This window comes from Pristis pectinata, chromosome 1, assembly GCF_009764475.1.
Source record: "Pristis pectinata isolate sPriPec2 chromosome 1, sPriPec2.1.pri, whole genome shotgun sequence".
NCBI classification, from domain to species: Eukaryota; Metazoa; Chordata; class Chondrichthyes; order Rhinopristiformes; family Pristidae; genus Pristis; species Pristis pectinata.
Window position 1 is genome coordinate 31,697,624 of NC_067405.1, and position 26,497 is coordinate 31,724,120.

General features: G+C 38.6%; 1 protein-coding gene across 1 annotated transcript in view; it reads right to left on the reverse strand.

The window, feature by feature from the left end:
- Positions 1 to 26,497, reverse strand: part of ccdc93 (coiled-coil domain containing 93) — a 51,874-nt gene that overhangs the window by 16,134 nt on the left and 9,243 nt on the right. Inside the window, exons 3-11 of the mRNA XM_052035119.1 lie at positions 24,681 to 24,775; positions 23,971 to 24,082; positions 22,181 to 22,279; positions 20,863 to 20,919; positions 13,585 to 13,685; positions 9,800 to 9,836; positions 9,250 to 9,336; positions 7,779 to 7,829; positions 3,101 to 3,187 (exon numbers count right to left, since the gene is read on the reverse strand). Coding sequence (XP_051891079.1) covers positions 3,101 to 3,187; positions 7,779 to 7,829; positions 9,250 to 9,336; positions 9,800 to 9,836; positions 13,585 to 13,685; positions 20,863 to 20,919; positions 22,181 to 22,279; positions 23,971 to 24,082; positions 24,681 to 24,775 — 726 coding nt within the window. The remainder of the gene's footprint in view (positions 1 to 3,100; positions 3,188 to 7,778; positions 7,830 to 9,249; positions 9,337 to 9,799; positions 9,837 to 13,584; positions 13,686 to 20,862; positions 20,920 to 22,180; positions 22,280 to 23,970; positions 24,083 to 24,680; positions 24,776 to 26,497) is intronic.

A 26,497-nucleotide genomic window follows, 5' to 3' on the forward strand; every position in this document is an offset into this window, starting at 1 on the left:
GTCCAACCAGAGTTTTATAGAGCTGCAACATTACCTCGCGGCTCTTGAACCAATCCCTGATTAATGAAGGTCAGCCACACCATGCGCCTTCTTTAACCACCCTATCAACTTGTGCGGCAACTTTGAGGGATCTATGGACTTGGACCCCAAGAGATCCCTCTGTTCCTCCACACTGCTAAGAATCCTATCATCAATCTTGTACTCTGCCTTCAAGTTTGATCTTCCAAAGTGTATCACTTCACGCTCCCAGATTGAACTCCATCTGCCACTTCTCCGCCCAACTCTGTATGCTGTCTATATCCCATTGAACCTATGACAACCTTCTAATCCACAACACCTCCAACCTTCGTGTCATCTGCAAACTTACCAACCACTCTCTCCACTTCCTGACCAAGTCATTTATAAATAAATCACAAAGAGCAGGGTCCCATAACAGACCCCTACAGAACACCATTAGTCACCACCCAGGCAGAATACTCTCCATCTACTACCACCCTCTGCTTTCTGTGGGCAAGCCAATTCTGAATCCACACTGCCAAGGCTCCATGGAATCCCATGCCTCATGACTTTCTGGATGAGCCTACATGGGGAACCTTGTCAAATGCCTTACAGTCCATATCCACCTCTCTATCTTCAATTTGTTCTGTCACCTCTTTGGAAAAACTCAATTAGGCTCGTGAGGCACAACCTGACCCTCACAAAGCCACTTTGACTATCCATAATTAAGACTATATTCTCCAAATGCTCGTAAATCCTGTCCCTAAGAATCCTCTCCAATAGTTTACCACCACTGAACAAGATTCACTGGTTTACAATTCCAGGATTACCCCTAGTACCTTTTGAAAACAAACATTTGCCATCTTCCAATCCTCTGGTACCACTCCTGTGGCCAGGGAGGATGCAAAGATCATCATCAACGCCCCAGCAATCTCTTCCCTCGCTTCCATAGTAACATGGGGCATATCTTCTCCAGGCCCGGAGACCTACCTATCCTAATGTTTCAGAAGCTCAAACACCAACTCTTTCTTCACATCGTCATGCTTCAGCACTTAGCCTGTCTAAACATCTGTCAAAGTCCCTCTCCCTAGTGAACACTGAAGATTCATTAAGGACATCCTCCACTCCAGGACATGTTTCCCCCTTTATCCCTGAGCAATCCTACCCTCACTCTAGTCATCCTCCTGTTCTTCACATATGTATAGAACACCTTGTGGTTTTCCTTAATCCTACTCGCCAAGGCTTTCTCATGTCCCCTTCTAGCTCTCCCAAGTCCCTTAAGATCCTTCCTAGCTATCCTATAATTCTCAAGAGTCCTGTCTGAGTTTTGCTTCCTAAACCTTGAGTACACTTCCTTCTTCCTCTTGACTAAATGTTCCATCTCTCCTGTTAACCATGGTTCCTTCACCCTACCATCCTTTCCTGTCTCAGAAGGACAAACCTTTCCAGAACCCCATGCAAGTATTCCCTATACAGCCTCCACATTTCTGCTGTGCATTTCCCTGAGAACATCTGTTCCCAATTTATGCTCCCAAGTTCCTATCTAATACCATTGTAATTAGCCCTCCCCAATCAAATACTTTCCCATATCATCTGCTCCTATCCTTGTCCATAGCTATGCTTATGGTCAGAGAGTTGTGGTCACTATTTCCGAAATGCTCGCCTGACAGGTCTGTCACCTGACCAGGTTCATTGCCTAGTACTAGATCCAGTGGGCCTCTCCTCTAGTCGGCTGTCCACATACTGTGTCAGGAATCCTTCCTGGACACACTGAACAAATTCTGCCCCAGCTAAATCTTTTGCACAAAGGTGGTGCCAATCAGTATTAGGGAAGTTGAAGTCACCCATGACAACAACCCTGTTATTTCTGCACTTTTCCAAAATCTGCCTTCTCATCTGCTCCTCAGGATTCTGGTGGTCATCGGGGGCATATAGAATACTCCCAATAGAGTGGTTGCTCCCTTCCCATTTCTGACTTCCACCCACACTGACTCAGTAGACAATGCCTCCACAATGTCCTCCCTTTCTGCAGCTGAGATACTTTCCCTGATTAGTAATGTTGCTTCCCCCCCACCCTCCCCTTACCTCCCTTCTTATACCTTTCGAAACAACTAAACCCCAGAACATCAGTCAGCCAATCCTGTCCTTGCGACAGCTAAGTCTCTGTAATGGCCGCAACATTGTAATTCCAGGTACTGATCCATGCTCAGAGTTCATCACCCTTATTCTTAATACTTCTCGCATTTAAGTAAACACATTTCAACCCACCCAAATGACTGCATTTATGCCCTATCCACTGCCTATCCTTCCTCACAGGTCTCTCAGCAAATTGCATCATCGGACCTAATACTCTGGTTCCCATCCCCCTGCCAAAATAGACAGAAACAAAATTCACTGCAGAAGATTCAGTATTAACTTCCAATATATTTGTTCACTAATTCCTGTGATGGCAGTACTGATGTGGCTGGAGATTGAGCCAACTCAGTTTATATTCACCAGAACAGTGAGAAGATCTCTCATAGGAACCTAAAAAATTCTAACAGGAATGGACAGAAGAGATGCAGGAAGGGTGTTCTGGGGAATCCAGGACTAGGGGATAAGGAATAAGCCAGTTAAGATTGAGATAAGACGAAACTTCCTCTCCCAGAATGGTGAACTTGTGGAATTCACTACCACAGAGAGCAGTTGAAGGCAACTCAAAATAGATTCAAGGAATTAGGATATTGTTCTTAGGGCTAGAGAGATTAAGGAATATGGAGAGAAAGCTGAAACAGGGTACTGAATTAGAATGATCAGCCACGAGTAGCAGAGGAGGTTTAAGGGGTCAAGCAAACCACAATTTATGAAAGAACTTTCTCCATGCCTTTCTTCTCTCCCCAGTTCTACAGTCCCCATTGAAAATCAATGAGAATCCAACAGCAAAGAACTCACACAACAATACCTTAAGCAAAAAAGTAACAGTCCAGCCATTCATCAATTTTGCCATTTACAGTACAATGTTCTGTGCAATTTGTCCAAATAAGAATTGCAACCTCATTTTATGAGCAATGTATTGGCTATGAAGTATACTGCATTGTCAGGCAGATGTAATGAAGCACCTTACCTTCTCAGCATATTCTGATGCAATCTGTTTAATTTCCTCTGATTGCAAACCTACTATGTGACCCACCGAACTTGCTGTCAGCTTTCCCTGGATCAAAAATGTGAAGCAATTGTTAAGTAAAGCACAGGCCACAATATGGTTCAAAATTTAGAATGATGCTATAATTTTCTTCATGTTTGACAGCGCAACATCAGTTGATGCTTTGCGATGATATAGATTAAAAATCTCAAAGTGATTACACATGGTTGCATTTAATCATGCAAGTATACTTTATGATTAACATTACATTGCACCGTCAAGATGAGCAAAGTGCAAGCTATTTTTACTAATTCTAAAACAATCATACCACCCTAAATGAAAAATATCTTGAGGGGTAAAGTGGGTGCTTAGCCATGCTGTCAAATACTAAGGGCTGGCATATCCTGACATTTAACACTCATTATTAATAGCATAGCTTCCATAATTTCCAGTGATCACGGTCAACTGCTAGAATATTTTTGAAGTGTTGGGAAGAGAGAGAACATTAAATACAGAATGAACAACATGGGCCACATTTGTTGTTGAGAGCTGCATGCAGCAACGTAACTCCTACCACATTAGCGTTACGGCAGCAACAATCTGAAGAAACCTAATGTGATGTAAAAGACAATTAAATCCAGGAATATTTGAAAATCCCTCAGAATGGAAATCAATGCAATGCTACAATTTATAAATGGTATTACAAAAGAACTGAACAATAACATGGACTTATAAAGCACATCGAATATTGAGAAATGGTGCTTGGAATTTCAGTGGTGCAAGAAAAATGGCAACCTAATGAGAGGTAACAAATTAAGTGGTTGAATTGGGGCAGGCAGGTTGGTGCAAAATGCAGAACGTATTAAGATATTTTTAGCAGCCACATTACAGATCAAGACATCATGGCTTAATGGTCCTCCTGGGTTGAGGGGAAGAGCAGAATACATCCATGGCAGATATGGAGGACTTCATAATTATGAGGACAGCATCCTGTAAACCCGAGCATGAAAACGTTAAGGGGGAAATCATGTACTTTATGCCTTGGTAAGTGATACCTCATAGGGGTTGCAAGGGAACAAGGAAAGACAAGGAAATAAAGAGGGACAAGAGACAGCAGATGGTTGAATCTGGAACAAAAAAGACAGCTGGAGGAACTCAATGAGTCAAGCAGCACCCAAGGAGGGGAAAACTGAACTGCTGATGTTTTGTATTGAGACCTTGCATTGGGACTCAGAGTGAAGGAAAGATAGTCAGTATAGAGTGAAGAGGAAAGATAGTCAGTATAAAGAGGAGAGGGGGAGGGGTGAGACTGGAGCTAGTAGCTGATAGCTTGGACAGAGGGGAAAGGGATGATGTGGCAGATGGAGCCAGGTGGGGAGAGGGTGGAATTGGGAGTCAGAGGCAGGTAGAGCAGACAATGAAAAAAGGCACATGGAACCAGATGGAGGGAGGGGAGGATGATAATCCAGTTGCTGTGGTCCATGTCAGAACAAATAGCATAGGCAGGAACAGGGGAGGTGTCTTGCAGAGTCACAGGAGTTAAATTCCACAGTAAAAGTAGGACTGAAGGCAACACTGGTACCAGTTCTGGAAGAGGAAGGAGCTGTAGCAATGCAAGTGTTCCATGACAACCAGGAAGGGACTTGTATCCTAGTAGAAAGGGTAAACAGGGTAGCAGCAAAGGCTTTCAATTTGTAAGCAGAGGGATCTACAAGAACCGTAGGCACTCTAAATATAGAAACAGGAAAAAGCATGGGAAGAATAAAATATTGCAAGAATACTGACAAAGCAAACAGAGTTATAGATCAGGAATCTACAAACAGTTAACCATAAAGAAAGGTAATCCTATTAAAAATTAGCTAAATTTTCTTCTGAGTAATTCAGTGGTCTGTAATAAAATATGCAAGCTGGAGGCAATCATGTGTGGCTAGGAACCCACGTGGGGATTACCAAGACACGAGTACAGAAAAATCAAGATTGAAAATTAAACGTTGTATGGAAAAGATAAAAAGTGAAGTGGAGCAGTAATATTTAAAAGGGATAACATACTGGCAGGAGGAAGAAAAAGGATTCAGACAGACAAAAATAGAATTGACATAGATGTGGTTTAAAAAGAAAGGGTCAATTACATAATGAGATGGTCATCAGACCACCTAAAATCATGGTATGGCGGTGGAAGTGAATGAATAAAAAGCAAAGAATAATCAGAAGGAGATTTCACTAGCTTGTAAAGGGGGAAAAGGGAATAGCGTTCCTCGTACCCTTTGCCTACTAGAATTCCTACAAAAGAGGGCTCCTTTCAGACCCATTATGCAAAAATCTCCAGTTGAGGATTCACTATTCGATCTGTTAATTGGGGAATGAACAGAGAGCAGGTAAATAAAATTAGCGGCAGGTAAAATAAAATAGTTACATCTTTGTTTCAGTGACCATAAACACAAGATGCATTATGACCAAAGAAATAAGTATGCTGAAAACTAGGAAAATCAATGAGAGAGAGGATTCTGAAGGACTGAAAAGGTAAATGGACAACATTGACAAACATGGTGTAGAACCATTAACAGAAAACATTTAAAACCTCAGGAAAAAAAATTCCATAAAAGAAAAATCTAAACACTTCAAGACTCCATAGATGAATGAAGACCTTAGAGACAACGGAGGGTCAAGGAAAGGGACATGGATTAAGTATACACAAAGGAACAGGAATACAGAGGGATTAGGGGGAGAAAAAGAAATAAAATCAGGATGGCAAAGAAATGAAATTAGATAGAAGGATGAAAATATTCAATATTTTAGACACACTGAAAAGTAGGAAAGGGAAAAAGGCCAATAGGGAAACAAACAGGAGAACGTCACAGATAATCTAAGGGACTTGACGGAAATATTAAATCATTTTACTTCTGTAATTATTGGAAAGATGGAATAGGTGGATATGACGATGAATGCTGTGATAAGAAATGATGTAAATCTATTTAAGTAGAAGGGGGTAGATTTAGAGATTGAAATTCCTAGTTCAAGATGGATAGCATGCATGTTAAAGTAATATAGGATAGTGAAAGCAGATGTATGGCTACATATTTAAAGATAAGAAATTCCCTAACCAAAAGTAGTAAGAACATAGGACTTGCTCCCACACGGAGTTGATGTGCATAGCATAAATGCATTTAAGGAGAGATTAGATAAGCCTGAGAAAGAATGAACTGAATGCTTATTAAAAAAAAGGGGAAAAAAAAAGATATTTTGGCCAAATGGCTTGTGTCTGTGATAGATACCTCAGGCAAATTTGGAGGTTTAATGATTATGATACTGGACGAATAAATCCAGAGGAGTTCAAATGACAATTCAAATATTTGGAAGTTGTAGGTACTACAACCATCTACACTAGGGGTAATTTACAGAAGTCCAATCAACCTACCAACCAGCATGTTCTTTCGGATGTGGGAGGAAACCTCCATGGTCACAGGGAAACGTCAAACTCCACACAAATAGCAAATGGATGTCACACTCATGCTGTGATTGCTGGAGCTGTGAAGCAGTAGCACTACCCATTGGGCTACAGCAGTAATTATGAAATCATTGTAATTATTGTAAAAATACAATGCTTCATTAACCTGATCCATAAAAAAAACCTAGCAGGTAGAATATGAGAAATCTACAAGTAGAGACGGTTTGAAATACTTTAAGTCACACAGGTGCTGAAGGCTTTTTTAGCAACAGATACAGCACACAAGTGCCAAGGATGCAAAACTGAGGGGTCGAACAGGAAATTGATCCTTCAAAGTTTGCCATCAATTGACATCTTCAACTATTTTAGTGGGACTAAAGATAGCTAAATTGCTGAAAGTGAAATTGTATGGATAATTATAATATCTTGAAGAATTCCAATTAACCATATTTTCACATTCCTCAATGGTTTCACAGTCACAGGGAACAAGATGTGAGACAGGATAGAAGATATGAAATATTAGGAGATAATTCTGGAAAGTACAACGGTATGCAAATCTGAATGCATACAACCATGGAGGATCCAGGAAGAAAATATTGCGGGGGAACTATTTTTATAAATTTGAGTTATAGTGGTAATTTAAGTTGAATTGAACTGATGCACCTGCTACCCATCAATATAAATTGGAGACACAAATGAAAGGACACCTTTTGTTTAGTCAGCTTTAGAAAAACAGTGGATAATCACCATCTTCCGTTAAATTTGTCTGGTTCCATCACCTAGCAGAACTAAGTGGAATAGCAAAACCATGCCCTGATCTGCAAATAACATGTAAAACATCACTTTAAATTTTATGTATTCTGAAATCTGTCATATTAAATGCCAATACGTCAAAATTTCTGAAGTGTTCTGCTTTAAAACTCAAGAAATGTAGGAGCCTACACATTTGAATTCAGATTCTGCAAGAACTAAAATTGGGAAGAAAACTGATAATTTTAATTGTTTTTAAAATTCTCTATTGTAAAGGAACGCTTAGTTCTTAAGAGGTGATACCAATTGGGATCAATTTACATTTTCTCTCTTAAATTCTAGAAACAAAAAAATAAGAAGTTTCTGCTTGCAGCCTGTTCATAAAAATTTTTTGTACTTTGCTTTATCTGAAATCTTGAAACTAAAATCATGAATGTTTAACAATAAAGCATTTGAAATTCCTACCTCTTCTGTTGCCATTGCTGCCATTCCCGTCATCAATGTTTTAATGCGAAGCTGCAATAGCAAAAGTGGAAATTTTAATATGGTTAAAGATTAAAAGTTTTGGAGCAAGCATAAATCTTTTTCTAACTCAGGAAGCTTAAAATGTTTATAAATCATCTTAATATTCTAAACAGTTACATTTGAATACAATTCAACTGGCTCACTATGCCAACATACACAATTATTTACCATAAATTAGTCTTAAGATATTGTACATCTTGATAGGTAAAAAGCTGGCCAGTGATGCAATATCACTACATTCTTACACCAGAATGCAAGCATCACTTTCCCACCTCTCTATCTAGACCAACAGAACTGCAACTAAAGCAAATACTAAAGCAAGTCCTACATTTAAAAAAAATTATGCTTTACTTATTTGTTAGTTGCAGCATCAATGCACAAAGAATAGTGCATATGCAATCAAATAACCTTGACTTGGGTAGTTGCAGTGCTGTTGCAAACCTAGTTTTAATTTGCATATGTGACAGTTTGCAAATCAACCTGAAGTAGTATGTTCATTATGTGCATTAGTGGATATGATGTGTTTAAGTCAAAGTTCAATTTCTTCCATAATGTTATAATTCAATGTTTTATGTTGCAAGTATCCTTCTGGAATTTTCTTCTTGCCTTAAGATTATGGTTTTAAGAAGCTAGTCATGTTTTCTGTGGAAGACTATTTTGGTCAACAACAGATAAAAGTTTTCAGTTTTAATTACTACTCCCAATAGAATTTGTATTCCAACACTGCTTACTCATAAGATATCTTTATTAGTCACATGTACATCGAAATACAGTGAAATACATCTTTTACGTAGAGTGTTCTGGGGGCAGCCCGCAAGTGTCGCCACGCTTCTGCGCCAACATAGCATGCCATAACTTCCTAACCCATATGTCTTTGGAATGTGGAGGAAACCGGAGCACCTGGAGGAAACCCACACAGACACACGGGGAGAACATACAAACTCTTTACAGACAGCAGCCAGAATTGAACCCAGGGTCACTGGCACTGCAATGGTGTTATGCTAACCGCTACCGTGCCTGAACTACAAGCTGTCAATTTACATTGACTATAGACAATTCTAATTTTCTGAGTCAAGATCTCAGTCAATCTATTGCTCAAAAGCTAGACAACAGAATCCAATTTGTACTCCAGGTCCTGGTTGCCTTATTTTAATTACACAATGGAGGTTTGAAAAGGAAATAATTTCACCCAAACACCATTCCCTCATAAGAATGGTTCTTACAAGAACCATTCCTAAGCTATGTCTAAAAATGTTAGAATCAGCAAGTTGAAATATATGTAAATTAGAAAGCCCTATGGCCCATGCTTTGAACTGGCACATACAAGCTGTAGAGCTATATAATGCACAAGCAGAAAAAGGCAAATGTTTCAGGATTCCCCATTGTAGAATGTGAATGCATTGTTATCTACCTCTTCAACAGCCTCCATATCATCTTCGGATAGTTCAGTCATTCCAGCTGCCAGCCCTGCTGGCAAGATGACTTTTTTGTCTTCAGTCTGTAATCCCAATGTTAAAAAAAAAACATTATGTAGATTACCACAAATTGCCCCAAAATGACTGTAGCAACTGCGAAGCACTAGAATCTGGCCATTCAATCAGGCCATGGTGTGCTAACACACTTTTACATGTGACAACTCTGAACAAATATAAACACTTCACATACAGAGGAAAGCATTGAATACTAAGAAACAACAACATTTCCATAACTGTTTACAAAAAGTAATCACAAATTAACATTTTAAATTCCTACATCCAAATTTCTTGGGTAGCAAGCATAAACTGAAGCTACTCAAGCAACTCTGATTGTAGTACTTAACAATTTTATAGATTCAAAGGCTCAAAACTTGAATCAATAGACCCAAATTGGCCATTTACACTAGCAAGGAAAACGGAAAAGATTACACTGAATAAAGATAAATGAAACCTTTTGAATAAATCAGGTTTATATTAAATTCTTACCTTTTCAGTTTTAGACTGTTTGCTGAAACCATACTTCCTACGGAAAGAATGTGGTTTGGGGACAGTGGGGGGAGAAAACAATTAATACTCAAGCACATATACATTCTTCAACTGATCAAAAGCATCCTACAATAATTGTAATAAAGAGTATACCAACTCTACAGCACAAACATGGATCATATTCATGTGACAATTTGGCTGTTGCCACATTCTGTGTCCAACATATTACTTGAAACAACTCAAGCCAGATTTAAACTGTAATAAGGATAAACTTCTAAAATTCAAAGCTAATCAAATGCTTATCATGTTATTTTAAATATTAGCAACTGTAGAGGGGGTTGAGGGGTGGCAGCGGGTGACAAATCATTGAGTGTATTCAAGACCAAGACCTTTTCACAGTACGAGAAATTGGGATAAATGCAAGTTTGACGAGGTAGAAAGTCAGCCATAATCTAACTGAATGATAGAGCAAAATCCAAGGGTTGAATGGCCTACACTTGCTCCTATTTCTTAAATTCTTCTATCTTAATAACCCTCCTCGAACTTTACATCCCTCCCCCATTGTCCACCTGCATCCTTAGTAATCACAGCTTTGGTCATCTGGCCCCAAAATTATAACATTTCTTAAAAGCTCTCTTTAAGAGACCACAATTCCCAATGTCTTCTCCTCTAGCTGGTAACTTAGTATATTCATGTTACCTTGAGATATTTGAGAGTTAAATGTACAATATGAATTTAAGTTGCTGCAAACTTACTAAGAATTAAGAAACTAACAATACTAACATTTGCGCATAACAATGAAGTTTAAAAGTGTATTAGCTTTTTAAATGTGATACAGATTGCTTTGAAATGAAAATTTGTACTAAATACTTACATGAGGGAATCAGGAAAGCTAATGAAAATGAAAAATGTCAGAAAACAACAAAAAGGAGTGAGAAAATAAAGTTTTAACATAAAACAGGAAGAATAAATTGTAAGTAATTGAAAGATCTGGTAGCCATTAAAATCAGTAATATTGAAATAAAAGTAAGAGAAAGGCAGTGGCAAGGAAAGAAAATATCTAAACAGCTGCTGATAACAAATTACACTAGAAAAACAGCAATATAATCATTCCAAGTCTTGTGAAGAAACATCGATGTTAGTATTTTCAAATTACATTAATTTATAATCAAGTTTACATGCAATTTTTTGGTTACATCTCTTCCCTGAAGCTAATCATTCTGACCATTCTAACATGTTGAAGCAAACTATTAAAAATCAGACTTCAGGGGCACAATCTTTTTGGTAAAAGATATTTAGCCTATTTACTATTCACCACTTTGTCCACTTGGGTCTCTGAAAAAAAATGACCCACAGGATCTTGGGGGGCAGCCTTAGGGAAAAGAGAAATGCTAATGACTGTATGAAGGTTGTTTGACAATCTCCTATAGGAGATTGTCATTGTCTGCCATTTATGCTGTGCAAATGCTATTTGTTACTCATACAGATTTCTTCTTTAAAAGGATACTATTGAAGCAACCACGATGATGGTTACTGCTACTCAGTTCTGACTAATGTTGTATTTTAGACTTGAACAACAGTAAATAATGGTGTGTTACGGACTCAGTGAAAGTCCCTTTAAGATAGAGTGTGTGTGTATGTGTGTGTGTGGGGCGTGCTTACGTCAATAGAAGATAAAGGACGTAATGACGTTGTTGAAGAAGTCAGAAGAAGAAGGAGAGAGAGAGAGAGAAGGGAGAGAGACACCAGCCTGCTTGTTTTCTCTATCGATGGATGAGAAACAATAACTGTGTTTGCCACTGAAACCCATGTATGGAAGTTGGAAGTAATCCGGTGGAGTTCACTTTGTTGCTGACCTGTAGAAGGAAACAGGTATTTGTGTGTGGACGACCACGATTCGGATGCTTTTCGGGGTGAGGAAGTCACTACCGAGTAAACACTGAAGTGTCGTTTGGGTTCCATCGTGGAACATTTGGATTTCGTATGTACTCTCTCTCTGTTTCTCTACGTCTACGTCTTATCTTCAGACAACGGTGGTTGTTGAAGAAGCCCTTGCTCATGTTTCACCTTATGGCTTGCGGAACTGAACTTTAAGAACCATTCCGGAACTGGGAGTTTTGGACTTTGCCACACACACACACACACACACACACACACGAAGAGTTTAGTTTTGGGGTTAATGTTCAAGGTTTAACATTTTTGAATTCTAACATACTAACATTTTTACTTTTATTTTACGTATTATCATAAGTAGTGATTAATAAAATAGTTTTTAACACTGAATCATGCTCAGTGTGTTTCTTTTGTTGCTGGTTCGTGACAGGTGGAAATTTTACTTGTCCACAATGGAAGTACGAAGTGAGTTGGTGCTGGAAACTTCAAACGTGCACTAAGATCTCTCCATATGAAATAGAATACATCTGATGAGTCCCCAGAGTTCAGTTTTATTGCAAGCAACTTGCTACATTAAAACTTTGAAACATCAGGAATATAATCTGATCATAAAATTCTCAAGTGGGAACCAATGAAAGCCAAATCTGAGACAACTTGTGAAAGACAAATAGAACTAGGTTTTAAATCAAAACTGAACAAACTGCAGATAAACCAGAATATGCCAAAATTGGGACTAGTAGATGTGGCCTTACTTTGTGTAGCAAGCTCAGTTATTACAAGAACTTATTTGTCTACTAATCATCTCTCAAAATCAAACGTCTACCAGAGAAAATACTATTTTGGTTAAAATATTTGGCACTCTGATTGAGAGAGCAGATTGTGCCTGGAATCATCTGCACAAAACTGAAAGATAAGGTCTGGAAAGCCAAGCATAATTTGTGTTTTAATTTCATCCATTTAAGTGAGTGAAAATTAGTTTCTTGAAGAAATGGGACATAATTAGCTATTTATTGGTGCCAGTCAACTTTTGGCACCAACAATGTAGAGCCCTCCTAGTGCAAGCTGATGCTATTCTACATCAAGCATTGCTAATGAGCACACTTAATTGTCTTTAGATTGATTTCTCATTCAATAACCTGCTCTGAACAAGGCAACATTTTCCTTATGGGATTCAGAAGCAAGTCTTTGTTGCATTGTCTGCCACATACAATTACCGTATAAAAATGAATGCTATTAATAAAACAAGTATTTATTGGTTATGATGACTTACAGCACTCTGTGGAAATGACATTATGTGAAAACTTGTTTTACTTTCAAAAACTTCCCACTTGGGCAAAACCAACTGACCCTATTATTTTTTTTAAACTACTGTTTAAGGAACAGATACTCAATTCTTTACTGCCTATAAAATTACAGATTCTAACAGTCAGACTAAACATGGAGCTTTAGCAAAAGCAATCTTCCCCAAATTGAGATAGTGATACAAGTTTGCAACGTGTATCCAGCAACAGAGGAAACAAAGAAAAACTAACGCACCCATGAGTCCTCCTCTGACGCACCCTGTAACCCAAGAGTAAATCTGTCATCTTACTGAGAAGTTGAAAATACACTGGATTCACAAGAGGGGTTAAAGCTGCAATGGATATAATAATCAACTCAAAAAAATGGCTGGTAAACCTTATTCAAAAATATACAGCTTATGTACATCGAGGTTTAACAACATCTTTCAGAATATGAAAAAGGATTTGGATAAATTGCCCTTTTAAGGTCAGGAAATTACCAAAGGAATAGGATAACCTAGAATTGCAACTACTCTGAATGCAGAGATCAATTTAACTGAAACATTCTAAACAGACCTACTAAAAATAAAAATTCAATATTACAAGCCATACCGGCCAAACTCCAGAAGGGTAGAATGGACTCGCGACTCTTCATCGATCAACTCTCCAGCTCCAATCAAACGTTTGTACTTGCGTTGTGGTTTATAAACATCCTTTGAAAACAGAAGAATTCAAATGATGAGCATATTGTCAACTCTGTATACAGTATGCATTTATATAGCATCTGTAACAGTGAAAAGTTGTAGGTTGCTTCATGGGAGCTCTGTCAAGATATGACACTGAAATTAGGACCAATGACTTAAAGCTTTACCAAAGACGCAAGTTTTAGGAGCATCTTAAAATGGGGCAGAGAGGTAAAGAATTCCAGTGTTTAGGGCCTTGGTCAGTGTTACCAGCAGTGTAATAATTAAAGTTAGAGACATGCAAGATGCTGAAACAAGAAGAATTCAGACAACCTAGGGATGGAGGGAGATAATGGTGAAAGAAAAGAATGAGATAATCAAGATTTTAGTAAAAACACATTTTAAAAATCAGCTTAATTGGATGATAGCATGGGCCTTGATGCAAATTTGGCTTTTGGCAGTGTTTAGAATGCATGGAAGCTTTTGGAAACTGGAAGACAGGAATACATTGGAAGAGTCAAATCTAAGACATAACAAAGACATGGATATTGAGCCAAGGCAAGAGCAGATCAAGCATCACTATAGAGGTATTCGTAGATGTGTGGCTGGAAGCTCATCTCAAACACTAAGTCTTAGTCAGCCTTAACCAACTGGCTAGGATGAGAATGAAGTTATTGGGTGGGGATCGGAGTCTGCAGCAGGGACTAAAGACAATGGTTTTAAGTCATAAATATTCAGTTCAACAAAATTTATTTTCAGTCAATACTGGAAGTTGGACAAGGAGTCTAACAACTTCAGTTTAAAGAAAAAGTTCATTTAATTGTTATACATAAGATTAATTTGCATAAAGTCAGTTATCAGCCATGTGAAAAGTATTTGCTCAATGCACAATGGGTTGGGTTGAGACAATAAGTAAAACTTTTATGTCTTTCCTTCGGAATAGGAAGTTTCTGCTGATTCATTATTAAAATACCTTAGACAAACTACATTATTCAAATGTTTCATGATTACTTCACTACACAATAGGACTATTCTAGAAATGTCCTATGACAAGCAGCCAGAGAAAGTAGATCTATATCCTCTGGAGTTTGGAAGAATGAGAGATGATCTTGAAACATACAAGATCCTTAGGGGGAATGATAGAGTAGATGTTGAGATGTTTTCACTAGTGGGAGAATCTTAAACAAAGGGATATATTTACAAGAATAGTGGACGGTCATTTAACATTGAAGTGCATAGGAACTTCTCAGAGGATGGTGAATCTCTGGAATTCTGAGAATTGTGGAGACTAAGTTATGGGGGGGGGGGGAGGTGGGTGGAGATTTAGAGGACATAAATTTTTGAAAGATCAGGGAATTGAAAGCTATGGGGAACTGGCAGAGAAAAGAGGAGGCATGGAGCAGGTCATCTATGATCATATTAAATGGCAGGGCAGGCTTGAGGGGCCAAGTGGTCTACTCCTGCTCCTAATTCCGATATTCACAGGTTAAAAAAAAATTGTTCTGTTGTCCCCAACCTGCCTCTTTCCCAATCCCATCCATCATCCTTCTGCTCAGTCTATTCTTTACTTAAGTACCTGCAGTTTTTGTTGTTATTTGAGAATCAAGTGCATGGCATTTATTGGCCATCAGATGGCACTGCACTAACAACTTCAATACACAGCAATAGTTTTTCTTCTAAGAACATTTATAGTCTATACTCAAAGTTAAAACCAAAGTTGCTGGACAACCAAATTGCCCTCAGATGCCTGTGAAATTAAACACACAGGATAGATGCTGCACGAAGCTTGTTGCTAGGGAGGAGCTTTATCCTATACCCCATTCCACCCTGAAAGAGACTTATAATGAAGAAACAAGCAGAAACAACCTGACTTTGGTTTAAAACAATACACAGGCAAAAAGACAAATGGAACCGATCAAACTCTCCTATTCCAAATTTAGTAAAACCATAGCCTCATCAACTTGGGCAAATAATGGCCATTATACCTTCAGTGAGAGCAAAAGAAAAGCTGGATACATAAAGATTATCCAATACCTCCAAGTGAGGTAAAGTAATTAATCCAAAATGAACTTTAAAACCAGATCCAAACATCCTCCCATTTCAATTTGGAGAACTGAGAAAACAGCAAACAGGATAACTGGATCTAAACATGGCTTTATGGACATGAATGTAGGAGGTATGGTTAGCAAGTTTACTGATTTTCATCTCATCCGCAGTGCCATAGATAGTTAGGAAAGTTGTAGGTTACAAGATGACATTGATCAGTTGGTAAGATGGGCAGAGCAATGGCATATAAAATTTAATCCTGCTGAGTAAAGTGTTGCACTTTGGGAGGACTAATAAGGGTAGGACATACACAATGAATGTCACGGCTGAGGGCATATTGAGGAACAAGATCACAAGACAAAAGGAGCAGAAGTAGGCCATTTGGCCCATCGAGTCTGCTCCATGAGCTAAACTAATACTATTTCTATCTAGCCCCAATTTCTAGCCTTATCCCCATATCCCTTGATACTTGACTAATTAGATACCTATCAATCTCCTCCTTAAACGCCCCCAATGATTGGGCCTCCACAGCTGTACGTGGCAAAGAATTCCATAATTTCACTACCCTCTGGCTAAAGAAGTTTCTCCTCATTTCTGTTTTAAACCGGTACCCTCTAATTCTAAGATTGTGCCCTCTAGTCCTGGACTCACCCACCAGGGGATACAGCTAAACCACATCTACTCTGTCCAGTCCTTTCAATATTCTAAATGTTTCTGAGGTCCCCTCTCATTCTTCTGTACTCCGATGAATACAGTCCATGAGCCAATAAACACTCATCATAAGTAAGCCCTTTCATTCCAGGAATCATCCTTGTAAATCTCCTCTGAACCCTCTCCAACATCAGTACATCCTTCCCAAGATAAGGGGCCCAAAACTGCGCACAGTACTCCAAATGAGGCCTCACCAGTGCCCCATAGAGCCTCACCAACACTTCCTTACTTTTATACTTTATATCTCTCGAGATGAATGCTAACATAGCATTCGCATTCTTTACCACCAATCCGAGCTGGTGGTTAACCTTTAGGGTATCCTGCACGAGTACCCCTTTGTACTTCTGTACTTTAGAAAAAGAAATAAATGAACAGATTATTATCTAGATGAGGAGAAAATTCAAAGTGTACAATGGCACATTTCTCAACATTGAATCTCATCTGCCATTTCTTTGCCCATTCTCCTAAATTATCTAAATCTCTCTGCAACCTTCCTATTCCTTCAATACTCCCTACTCCTCCATCTACCTTGGTGTCATCTGCAAACTTAGCCACAAAACCATTTACTCCATCATCCAAATCATTAACTTACAAAGTAAAAAGAAGCGGCCCCGATACCAACCCCTGCGGAACACCACTAGTAACTGATAGCCAACCAGAACAGGATCCCTTTATTCCCACCCTTTGCTTTCTGCCTACCAGCCAATGCTCCACCCATTCCAGTATCCTACCTGTAATTCTATGAGCTCTCATCTTATTAATCAGCCTCTTGTGCGGCACCTTGTCGAAGGTCTTTTGAAAGTCTAAATACACAACATCCACAGCCTCTCCCTTATCCACCCTACCTGAGATTTCCTCAAAAAACTCCAGTAGGTTGGCCAGGCAGGATCTTCCCTTCACAAAACCATGCTTGCTTGGGCCTATCTTGCCATGCACCTCTAGGTATTCCATAACTCCATCCCTGAGGATCGATTCCAATAACTTACTTACCACCGATGTCAGACTAACAGGTCTGTAATTTCCTTTATGCTGCCTCCCACACTTCTTATACAGCAGAACTACATTTGCAACCTTGCAGTCCTCCGGAACCATGCCGGAGTCTATTGATTCCTGGAAAATTATAACCAATGCCTCTTCAATCTCTGAAGCCACCTCCTTCAGAACCCAGGGGTACACCTCATCCGGTCCGGGAGACTTATCCGTCTTTAGTCCATTTAGCTTCCTGAGCACCTTCTCTCTAGTAATCTTAACTGAATTCAGTTCTATCTCGAGACCCCTGACTATCCAGTATATTGCTGATGTCCTCCACAGTGAAGACCAATGCAAAATATTCATTTAGTTCCTCTGCCATCTCTGTTATCCATTATGATCTCTCCCGCACCGTTTTCAATTGGTCCTATATCAACCAGTGTCTCTTTTGCTCTTCATATATTTAAAAAACTCTTGGTATCTTTGAATGTTACCTGCCAACTTCCTTTCATAATTCATCTTTTCTTTCCTAATGACCTTCTTAGTTTCTTTCTGTAAGTTTATAAAAAGTTTCCCAGTCTTCTGTTTTCCCACTAATTTTTGCTTCCTTGTATGCCCTCCCTTTTGCTTTTATTTTAGCCTTCACCTCTCTTGTTATCAACATTTGTGCTATTTTTCCATTCATAACCTTCTTTTTTCTTGGAATATATCTATCCTGCTTTTTCCTTATTTCTTGTAGAAATTCCATCCATTTCTGCTCTGCCGTCCCTCCAACTAGCTTACTTTTCCAATCAATTTGGGCCAGTTCCTCTCTCATGCCTCTAATTTCCTTTGTTCCACTGAAATATTGATACGTCTGATATTAGCTTCTCCTTTTCAAATTTGAAACTGAACTCAATCATATTGTGATCGCTAGTTCCTAAGGGTTCCTTTACCTTTAGTTCCCTAATCACCTCCGGTTCATTACACAGCACCCAATCCAAAACAGCCGATCCTCTGGTGGGCTCATCAAGTTGCTCCAAAAAGCCATCCCGTAGACCTTCCACAAACTCTCTCTCCTGAGCCACTGCCTTCCTGGCTTTCCCAATCCACCTTCATGTTAAAATCCCCCATAATTATCTTGACGTTGTCTCACTGACATGCTTTTTCTATTTCTAGCTGTAATTTATAGTCCACATCCCAGCTGCTGTTAGGGGGCCTATATATCACTGCTATTATTGTCCTTTTACCCTTGCCATTTCTTAGCTCCACCCATAATGATTCCACTTCTTCTGACCCTATGTCCCCTCTCTCTATTGATTTTATATCATTGCTAACCATCAAGGCCACACCACCCCCTCTGCCTACCTGCCTATCTTTCCTATATACTGCGTACCCCTGGACATTTAGTTCCCACTCACAGCCTTCCTTAAGCCATGACTCGGTGATTGCCACATTGTCACATTTTTTTTTAATCTGTAGCTGTGCCACTAGGTCATCCACCTTATTTCTAATACTACATGCGTTTAAATATAGTACATTTAGACCAGTATCTGCTGCGGATTTCGCTGTATATCTATTGTTCAGCAAATTATCCTGTCTTTTCACCTGCCTGTCCTTCTTTCCACCTTCAATGCACACTGTCTTGGACTTGCTCCTATATACCTCTTCCTCTATCCTAACATCCTGGTTTCCTTCCCCCTGCCAGATTAGTTTAAACCCTCCCCAACAGCTATATTAAACATTCCTGCCAGGATATCGGACCCCTTGGAGTTCAGGTGTAACCCATCCTTTGTGAATAGGTCATACCTTTCCCAAAAAAGGACCCAATGATCCAAGAATCTGAAGGCCTGCCCCCTGCACCAGTCACTCAGCTATGCATTCATCTGCCAGATCTTTCTATTCTTACTGTCAGTAGCATGTGGCACAGGTAGTAATCTCAGGATTACTACCCTGGAGATCCTGCTTCTCAACCTTCTTCCTAGCTCTTTGTAATCTTCCTTCAGGACCTCCTCTCTTTTTCTACCTATATCATTGGTACCTACATGTACCAAGATTTCTGGCTGATCACCCTCTCCCCTCAGAATATTCTGGACCTGGTCCGAGACATCCTGTACCCTGGCACCAGGGAGGCAACACACCATCCAGGTATTGTTGGCAGGTTCGCATAGTGGTGGAAGCATAGGTAGATGAGGACTGAAGGTGCCATATGAGACACTTGCCTATATTAGCCAGGTAATAGAATACAAGAGCATGGATGGTAACGATACAACTTTATATAGCACTGTTTAGGCTACAGCTGGGGTACTGTGTACAGTTCTGGTCATCACACTATAGGAAGAATGTAATTGCATTACAGAGTGCAGAGGAGATTCACTAGGATGTTACCCAAGATGAAGCATTGCAGTTAAGAGGAGAGATTTTTTTTTAAGGCAGTGTTTGTTTTCTTTGCAGTGGTAGAAGCCAAGTGGGGGGGACCTGCTAGAGGTATATTAAATTATATGGGAAATATATAGAGTAGATGATAGGAAATTTTTCCCCATAACAGAGTTATGTAAAACTAGAGAGCATAGGCTTAGGGCAAGAGGGGACCTGAGGAAGAACTTTTTCATCCTTAGAGTGGTTGCAATGTGAAGCACACTGAGTGGGCAAAGACAGGTACTCTTGACAATTAACAAGCATCTAGATGAGCACTTGAATTGCCAATGCATAGGAGGCTAAGGAACAAGTGCTGGTAAATGAGATTAATATAGATAGGTACTTGATCATATACATGAATATGGTGAGCTGATGAATCACAGCACAAAAAGTGTCCCTACAAGGACAAAGCCATATGACCTCACCAAAAAGAAGAAGATTCATACTTGATTAAAAAAGGTAAAATCAAGCTTCAAACAATTTTTCTCCACCCTAGATCTCTCAATTTTTCCCACTGCCTATTAAAAGAAAAATCAAGCTCGATTTAATTGACTAGAATACAATGCCCACTGAATAAAGACAGGGCATATCAACCCACTCCACCCTCCAAAAAGGACTATATTTAAGGCCCAAGTATAAAATATTGTATCTCCTTGTGATGAAAATCCAGGAATTAATTTCTACTTTCACTTCAATGCACAAAACCTCCTGTCTTCAACTTTGATACAAATTTCCCTCACCCTGTAAACCCTGTGTGATCTGAATATTGCTTTCTGTCATGGTTCAATGTGTGCCTCCACAGATGAGTGGTCAGTCTGCAATTAAAAATATGATACACATCATGCAAAGCAATTAATATGCACGCAAAATTGCTTGCTTTTTCATGCATGTGTTTTATGATTTGATCACATTCTGTGCATGTCCCTCCACACACAAATCAAGAGTGCTTAGGATGAAGTCAAATTATAAATTAAATTGTAAACATTAACAAAAATGTTAAAGATAATGATGCCGATGGCATTAAACTTTTCTTCCTCACATAGTGCTTGAATTAAAATTAAACATCTTCATATTCTCTACTTACAGATACTTCTATAACTGTTTTCATAGCCTTATCTTTCCTTTGCTTGAAGTCATCATCCTAATACAAAAGTAATTAAAGTAAATATTGTATCATATGGTTTTAATAAGTTATAAAATTCAACATCTTCTTCTCACAGAAGCAACTAAAAACTAATTGAACAGTAACATACAATTTCTAGACACTTAATACAGTTGATGGATCAATCCACCAGATTATTAATTCTTATAGCACCAATAATTACATTCCTTGGAATGGAGAATTTTGTTCACACCCTAAGAGAGTGACAGTGAAATTTCCAACTTTGGGAAGAACAAAAGACTGTTTGGGAGAAAACCATCATAATCTTGCCCTGGAAAACAAAGGAAGCAGAACAGAGACACAAAAATACTAAACAAGAAGTCTGTTCAGTTGGAAGATAAAACCAAGAAGGTCCACAATGCTACCACAAAAACAAAAATACCTGGGGATCACCATCCTTTACAACAAAAAAAAATGACTGCATAAAGAGATTAGATGCACAAAGTCAAACAAATAATTAAGCTAAGTATCAACAATCTTGTAGTTTCAATATTTATTAGCACCCCCCTGCTTTCAGTGTCAAAACAAGACCTTAACATTACATCTTGAATAAAAACTAACAAGCAACATGAACTGCCTGGGCATATTGCTGCAAGAACAAGATACCACATAAGCAGCAACATTACTTGGCATGCAAAGGTAATCTAACCAATCCTCCATTAGATCAAGAGGCAACAAATGAAGCAGCTCACACAGGATGTGGGAAAATGCTCTCACAGAGAGCATGATTTGAATGACATAGCAGGAGAGCAAATGGCCAAATGCACAAGGCAACAAAAATAATAAAAATCAGGAGATTACCTCCTGCAACAAACTATTGTAAAAACTAAGAAATTTATGTCTCTACATAATGCTCTCTGGCAGAAGAGAATTAGAAGGAAATGAGAGAATTGTCAGGAGCAGCAATAGTACATGCTCATTATAATTTTAAAATACTACAATACTTTTAAAAGTCTACGCTGCTTCAATTTTTCTGTCATCTAACCTGCCTCCCTCATTCTCATCTTTAGTATTAAAGATTGTTTGCTTATCTCGATTACTTTTTATTTCATTAGCAAATACACAAGGAGCAGCCTCAGATTTATTAGCAAATATAGTGGAGATACTCAAGTTCAACTTTTAGAAAGTTTTAGGAGATCCTTCCTCCAAATTATGAGAGGAAATAATACTGTACATTCAAATACCTACACCATTACCAATTACTATATTTAAAAATTTACAGTGCGAATAGAAAACTCACCTCAAGCAGACTGTGTGTCTTCTGAAACTGAGATATCGAAAATGCCCGTATATAATCCCCCATCTCTTCTCTGGTTTCAATAGCACGTTTTACCAACCACTTAAAAATAATAAAGTGTACTCAGCAATAGCAACATTTGTACTCAGCACTAAATTCTCAAGATTGTACGAATGAATCAAAAGATACTTACAAAAGCTATCTGAGAGAAGTTTTTAAAATAGGGATTTTATTATTAAAATTGAATGAGGGAATGCAGGAAAATTGTGAATAATAAAAAGTAAAAATAATATTTTCCTCCCACAGAAATGTTGTTTCTAATATTGAATTTATCTACAGATTTTCACAGACTGTGAAAATAGATCTTCAACAACTGTCAGGAAAGAATAGCTTTAAAGTTCTTTGACAAAGAAATATCCCATAAAGCATAGGAAGACCAGTTTATGAAAGGAACACTCAAATTTTGAGATAGATCAAAACTATTTCATTTTCATTATTTAATAAAGATTACAATATCATGCTGTGTGTTTTAGGATTTAGGATTGAAGATTTCTTTGATATGTGGCACAAGACCACATAACCAATAGTACAAATTGTATTAAAATTCAATAATTTTATCCACTGAAAAATCACAAAAGACAGCTCCTATGCTGACTGCTTAATACAGATTGATAGCTTTTGTTACCTGTCCAGTGCAAACAAACGTCTTTGATTTATAAGATTACCCAAACTATTTTATACCCACCTAATCAACATTAAAAGACAACTGTTATTGTCACTTAATATTTCCTTCTATTTGTGAAAAATAACCACCTTATAATTTTGCAAACCATTCATCCAGGCCAACTCTAGTCATAGATTTCTACGGCACAGAAACAGGCCCTTTAGGCCACTATGTCCAGGCCAATGTAGTCCTTTGCCTCCACAGATGCTGCTTGATCCACTGAGTTTATTTTTTGCAGAGCGACAATAACCACATTTGCCTGCACTGGATCCATATCCTTCTGTGCCATACCTATACAAGTGCCTCTTTAAATATCTCCTTAATATACTGATTGTATCTGACTCTATTACCTCCTCTGGCAGCAAGTTTCAGATATCAACTACTCTGTGCAGACAAACTTTCCCTTCAAATCTGAAACTACTCATTTTAACCTTTGGACTGCCTGAAGGCATTTGCTTACAGAACCCTCATCCAGTCTTACCTCAAAACTTGACTAGTCAACATACACTGGCCAGATCCTCCATTGTACTCTCCAAAACAAAACTTGAGATCTTCTAAAGCTCTGTTTTCCTTATCTTAACACACCAAATTCTGCCTTCTCACCCTTGTTTTCAAATCCCATCGTGGCCTTGCCCCCTCTATCTAAATTCTTACAGCCAGACAGGCTCCAGTCTCTTGATCTTTCCCTAAATTTAACCTCACCAACTCATATCTGAAGATTAGGACACTAGAGTTAAGGCCTCTGAAATTCCCTCCATAACTCTGTCCAACTATTTTCATCTTTAGAATATTGCTCAGAACTTCTGATCATGATTCTTTTGGAGCTTGGTGACAAATTTTGTTTGATGGCATTCCTGTTAAGAACCTTGGGATGTATTGCAAAATAAAAAGATCCTATTGTATATACACAGTGTTTAGCTCATGTCTGCAATAGTGCTAATGTTAAACATTTTCATATTCTGAAGCACCTTGTTCATTACAAGAATTCTAGAATATTCAGAAAAAATCTATTAATGGACAGAGGTCAAATTGAATTTATATACAAAATTTGTTTGGCAATATTACTTACCTGTACAACAGGGAATATGTGTATGAAATCGAGACCCTGAATTTGATGTGGTTCCAATCGGTGCGGGCACTTCATATTGGGCAACACAGACACAATTTTCTCCGTCAAGGATCTAAATATGCCAGAAGTAAAATGTAATGTAATCTCTTTCGTGTGGGTTGAACTACTTATTGTGCTATTAAATACTAAAATACAAAATAATTTTTGTATTACCACAAGAATACTTCAAGGTTTGGGGGTTGGGGTAGGGGTAAAGAAAGAATTCCACAGAATACCTTATAAGAAAGGAACAAGATTTATAGTTCAGACTAATGGTTACAAATGATTTATGGTTCTTCAAGCTAAAATATTCACTTTTAGGTTTTCATGTACTCTTTCACTGTTTGAAAATAGTGCAACGTCCTGCAGCCCTACATCAGCCCACATCCCCCAACTCTGACCATTACAAACTTTGCTCATTTGCAAGCCGACATTATTTCTAAAACTGTTACTAAATTTATCTCCCTTTACTGCATTCGGATATTTTCTTTAAAAGAATCCACAGAACTGGTTAATTTATTTGGCATTGCTTAGTCTGTTTGCATCAATCCCAAGAACCCTCAGGCACAGTGTCTTAAAAAAAGACACTTTATAAGTATATATAAGACACGGTATAAGTAATTGCTACAGTCCATTAAGCCATAATAATTTTCAAAATATTTTAAACTTACATTTTCTGACCAATTGTAGAATTTTCTTGAAAAAGCAAATCAACGTCAATATCAAAGTTGCATGTTGTAATACACCATGTCATACCACCCACAACCTGTGGAGAAAATTTGTTGTCTTTCTTTACAATACTTTTAACGAACTACAGCATTTTCTTTAAAAGTAATTTCATAGAAAATGTATAACATTGCTCATTCAACACTGGTTTGTTTCATTTTGTAATTTTATATCTGCCGGGCAGATATATTTAAAATGTCCTTAGCCATGTGTGCGGTGCCGGAGGACTGGAGGGTAGCTCATGTAGTTCTGTTGTTTAAAAAAGGATCTAAAAGTAAACCAGGTAATTACAGGCCGGTGAGCTTGACATCAGTAGTGGGTAAATTATTGCAAGGTGTTCTGAGAGATTGGATATACAAGTATTTGGATAGCCAAGGGCTGATTAGGGATAGTCAGTATGGCTTTGTGCGTGGTAGATCGTGTTTAATGAATCTTGTAGAGTTTTTCGAGGAGGTTACCAAGAAAGTAGATGAAGGAAAGGCTATGGATGTTGTCTACATGGACTTTAGTAAGGCCTTTGACAAGGTCCCACATGGGAGGTTAGTTCAGAAGGTTCAGACACTAGGTATCCATGGAAAGGTTGTAAACTGGATTCGAAATTGGCTGTGTGGGAGAAGACAGAGTGGTAGTGGATGATTGTTTCTCAGACTGGAGGCCTGTGACTAGTGGTGTGCCTCAGGGATCTGTGCTGGGGCCATTGTTGTTTGTTGTCTATATCAATGATCTAGATGATAATGTGGTAAATTGGATCAGCAAGTTTGCTGATGACACTAAGATTGGAGGCGTAGAGGGCAGCGAGGAAGGCTTTCAAAGCTTGCAGAGGGATCTGAACCAACTGGAAGAATGGGCCAGAAAATGGCAGATGGAATTTAATGCAGGCAAGTGTGAGGTGTTGCATCTTGGAAGGACAAATCAAGGTAGAACATACACAGTAAGTGGTGGAGCACTGAGGAGTGCAGAGGAATAAAGGGATCTGGGAGTTCAGACACAATTCCCTGAAAGTGGCGTCACAGGTAGACAGAGTGGTAAAGAAGGTATTTGGCATCCTGGCATTCTTAAATCAAAGTATTGAGTATAGGAGTTGGGATGTTATGGGGAGGTTGTATAAGACATTGGTGAAGCCAAATTTGGAGTATTGTGTGCAGTTCTGGTCACCTAACTATAGGAAGGATATATTTGTAAGATTGAAAGAGTGCAGAGGAGATTTACTAGAATGTTGCCAGGTCTTCAGGAGTTGAGTTACAGGGAAAGAATTCCTTGGAGTGCAGAAGAATAAGGGGAGATTTGATAGAGGTTTACAAAATTATGACAGCTATAGACAGAGTTAATGCGAGTAAGCTCTTTCCACCTAGATTAGGAGGGATTAGTACGAGAGGACATGGCTTTAGGGTGAAAGGGGAAAAGTTTAGGCAAACTTCTTCACTCAAAGAGTGGTGGGAGTGTGGAATGGGTTGCCATCTGATGTAGTGAATGCAGGATCACTCGAGTTTTAAGAATAAATTGGATAGATACATGGACGGGAGAGGTCTAGTGGGTTATGGACTGGGTGCAGGTAAATGGGACTAGCGGAATACCGTTTCGACACAGACTAGAAGGGCTGAATGGCCTGTTTTCTGTGCTGTAGTGTTCTATGGTTCTAGATAGAAATAACAACAATTTTGAACAGAAGTTAGAGATCTCAACTTCCTAACTTTTATTGTGGCTCCTTTTCTTGGCCGATAAAGCCATATTTTAACCACAAGTATTGATCTACGATAACAAA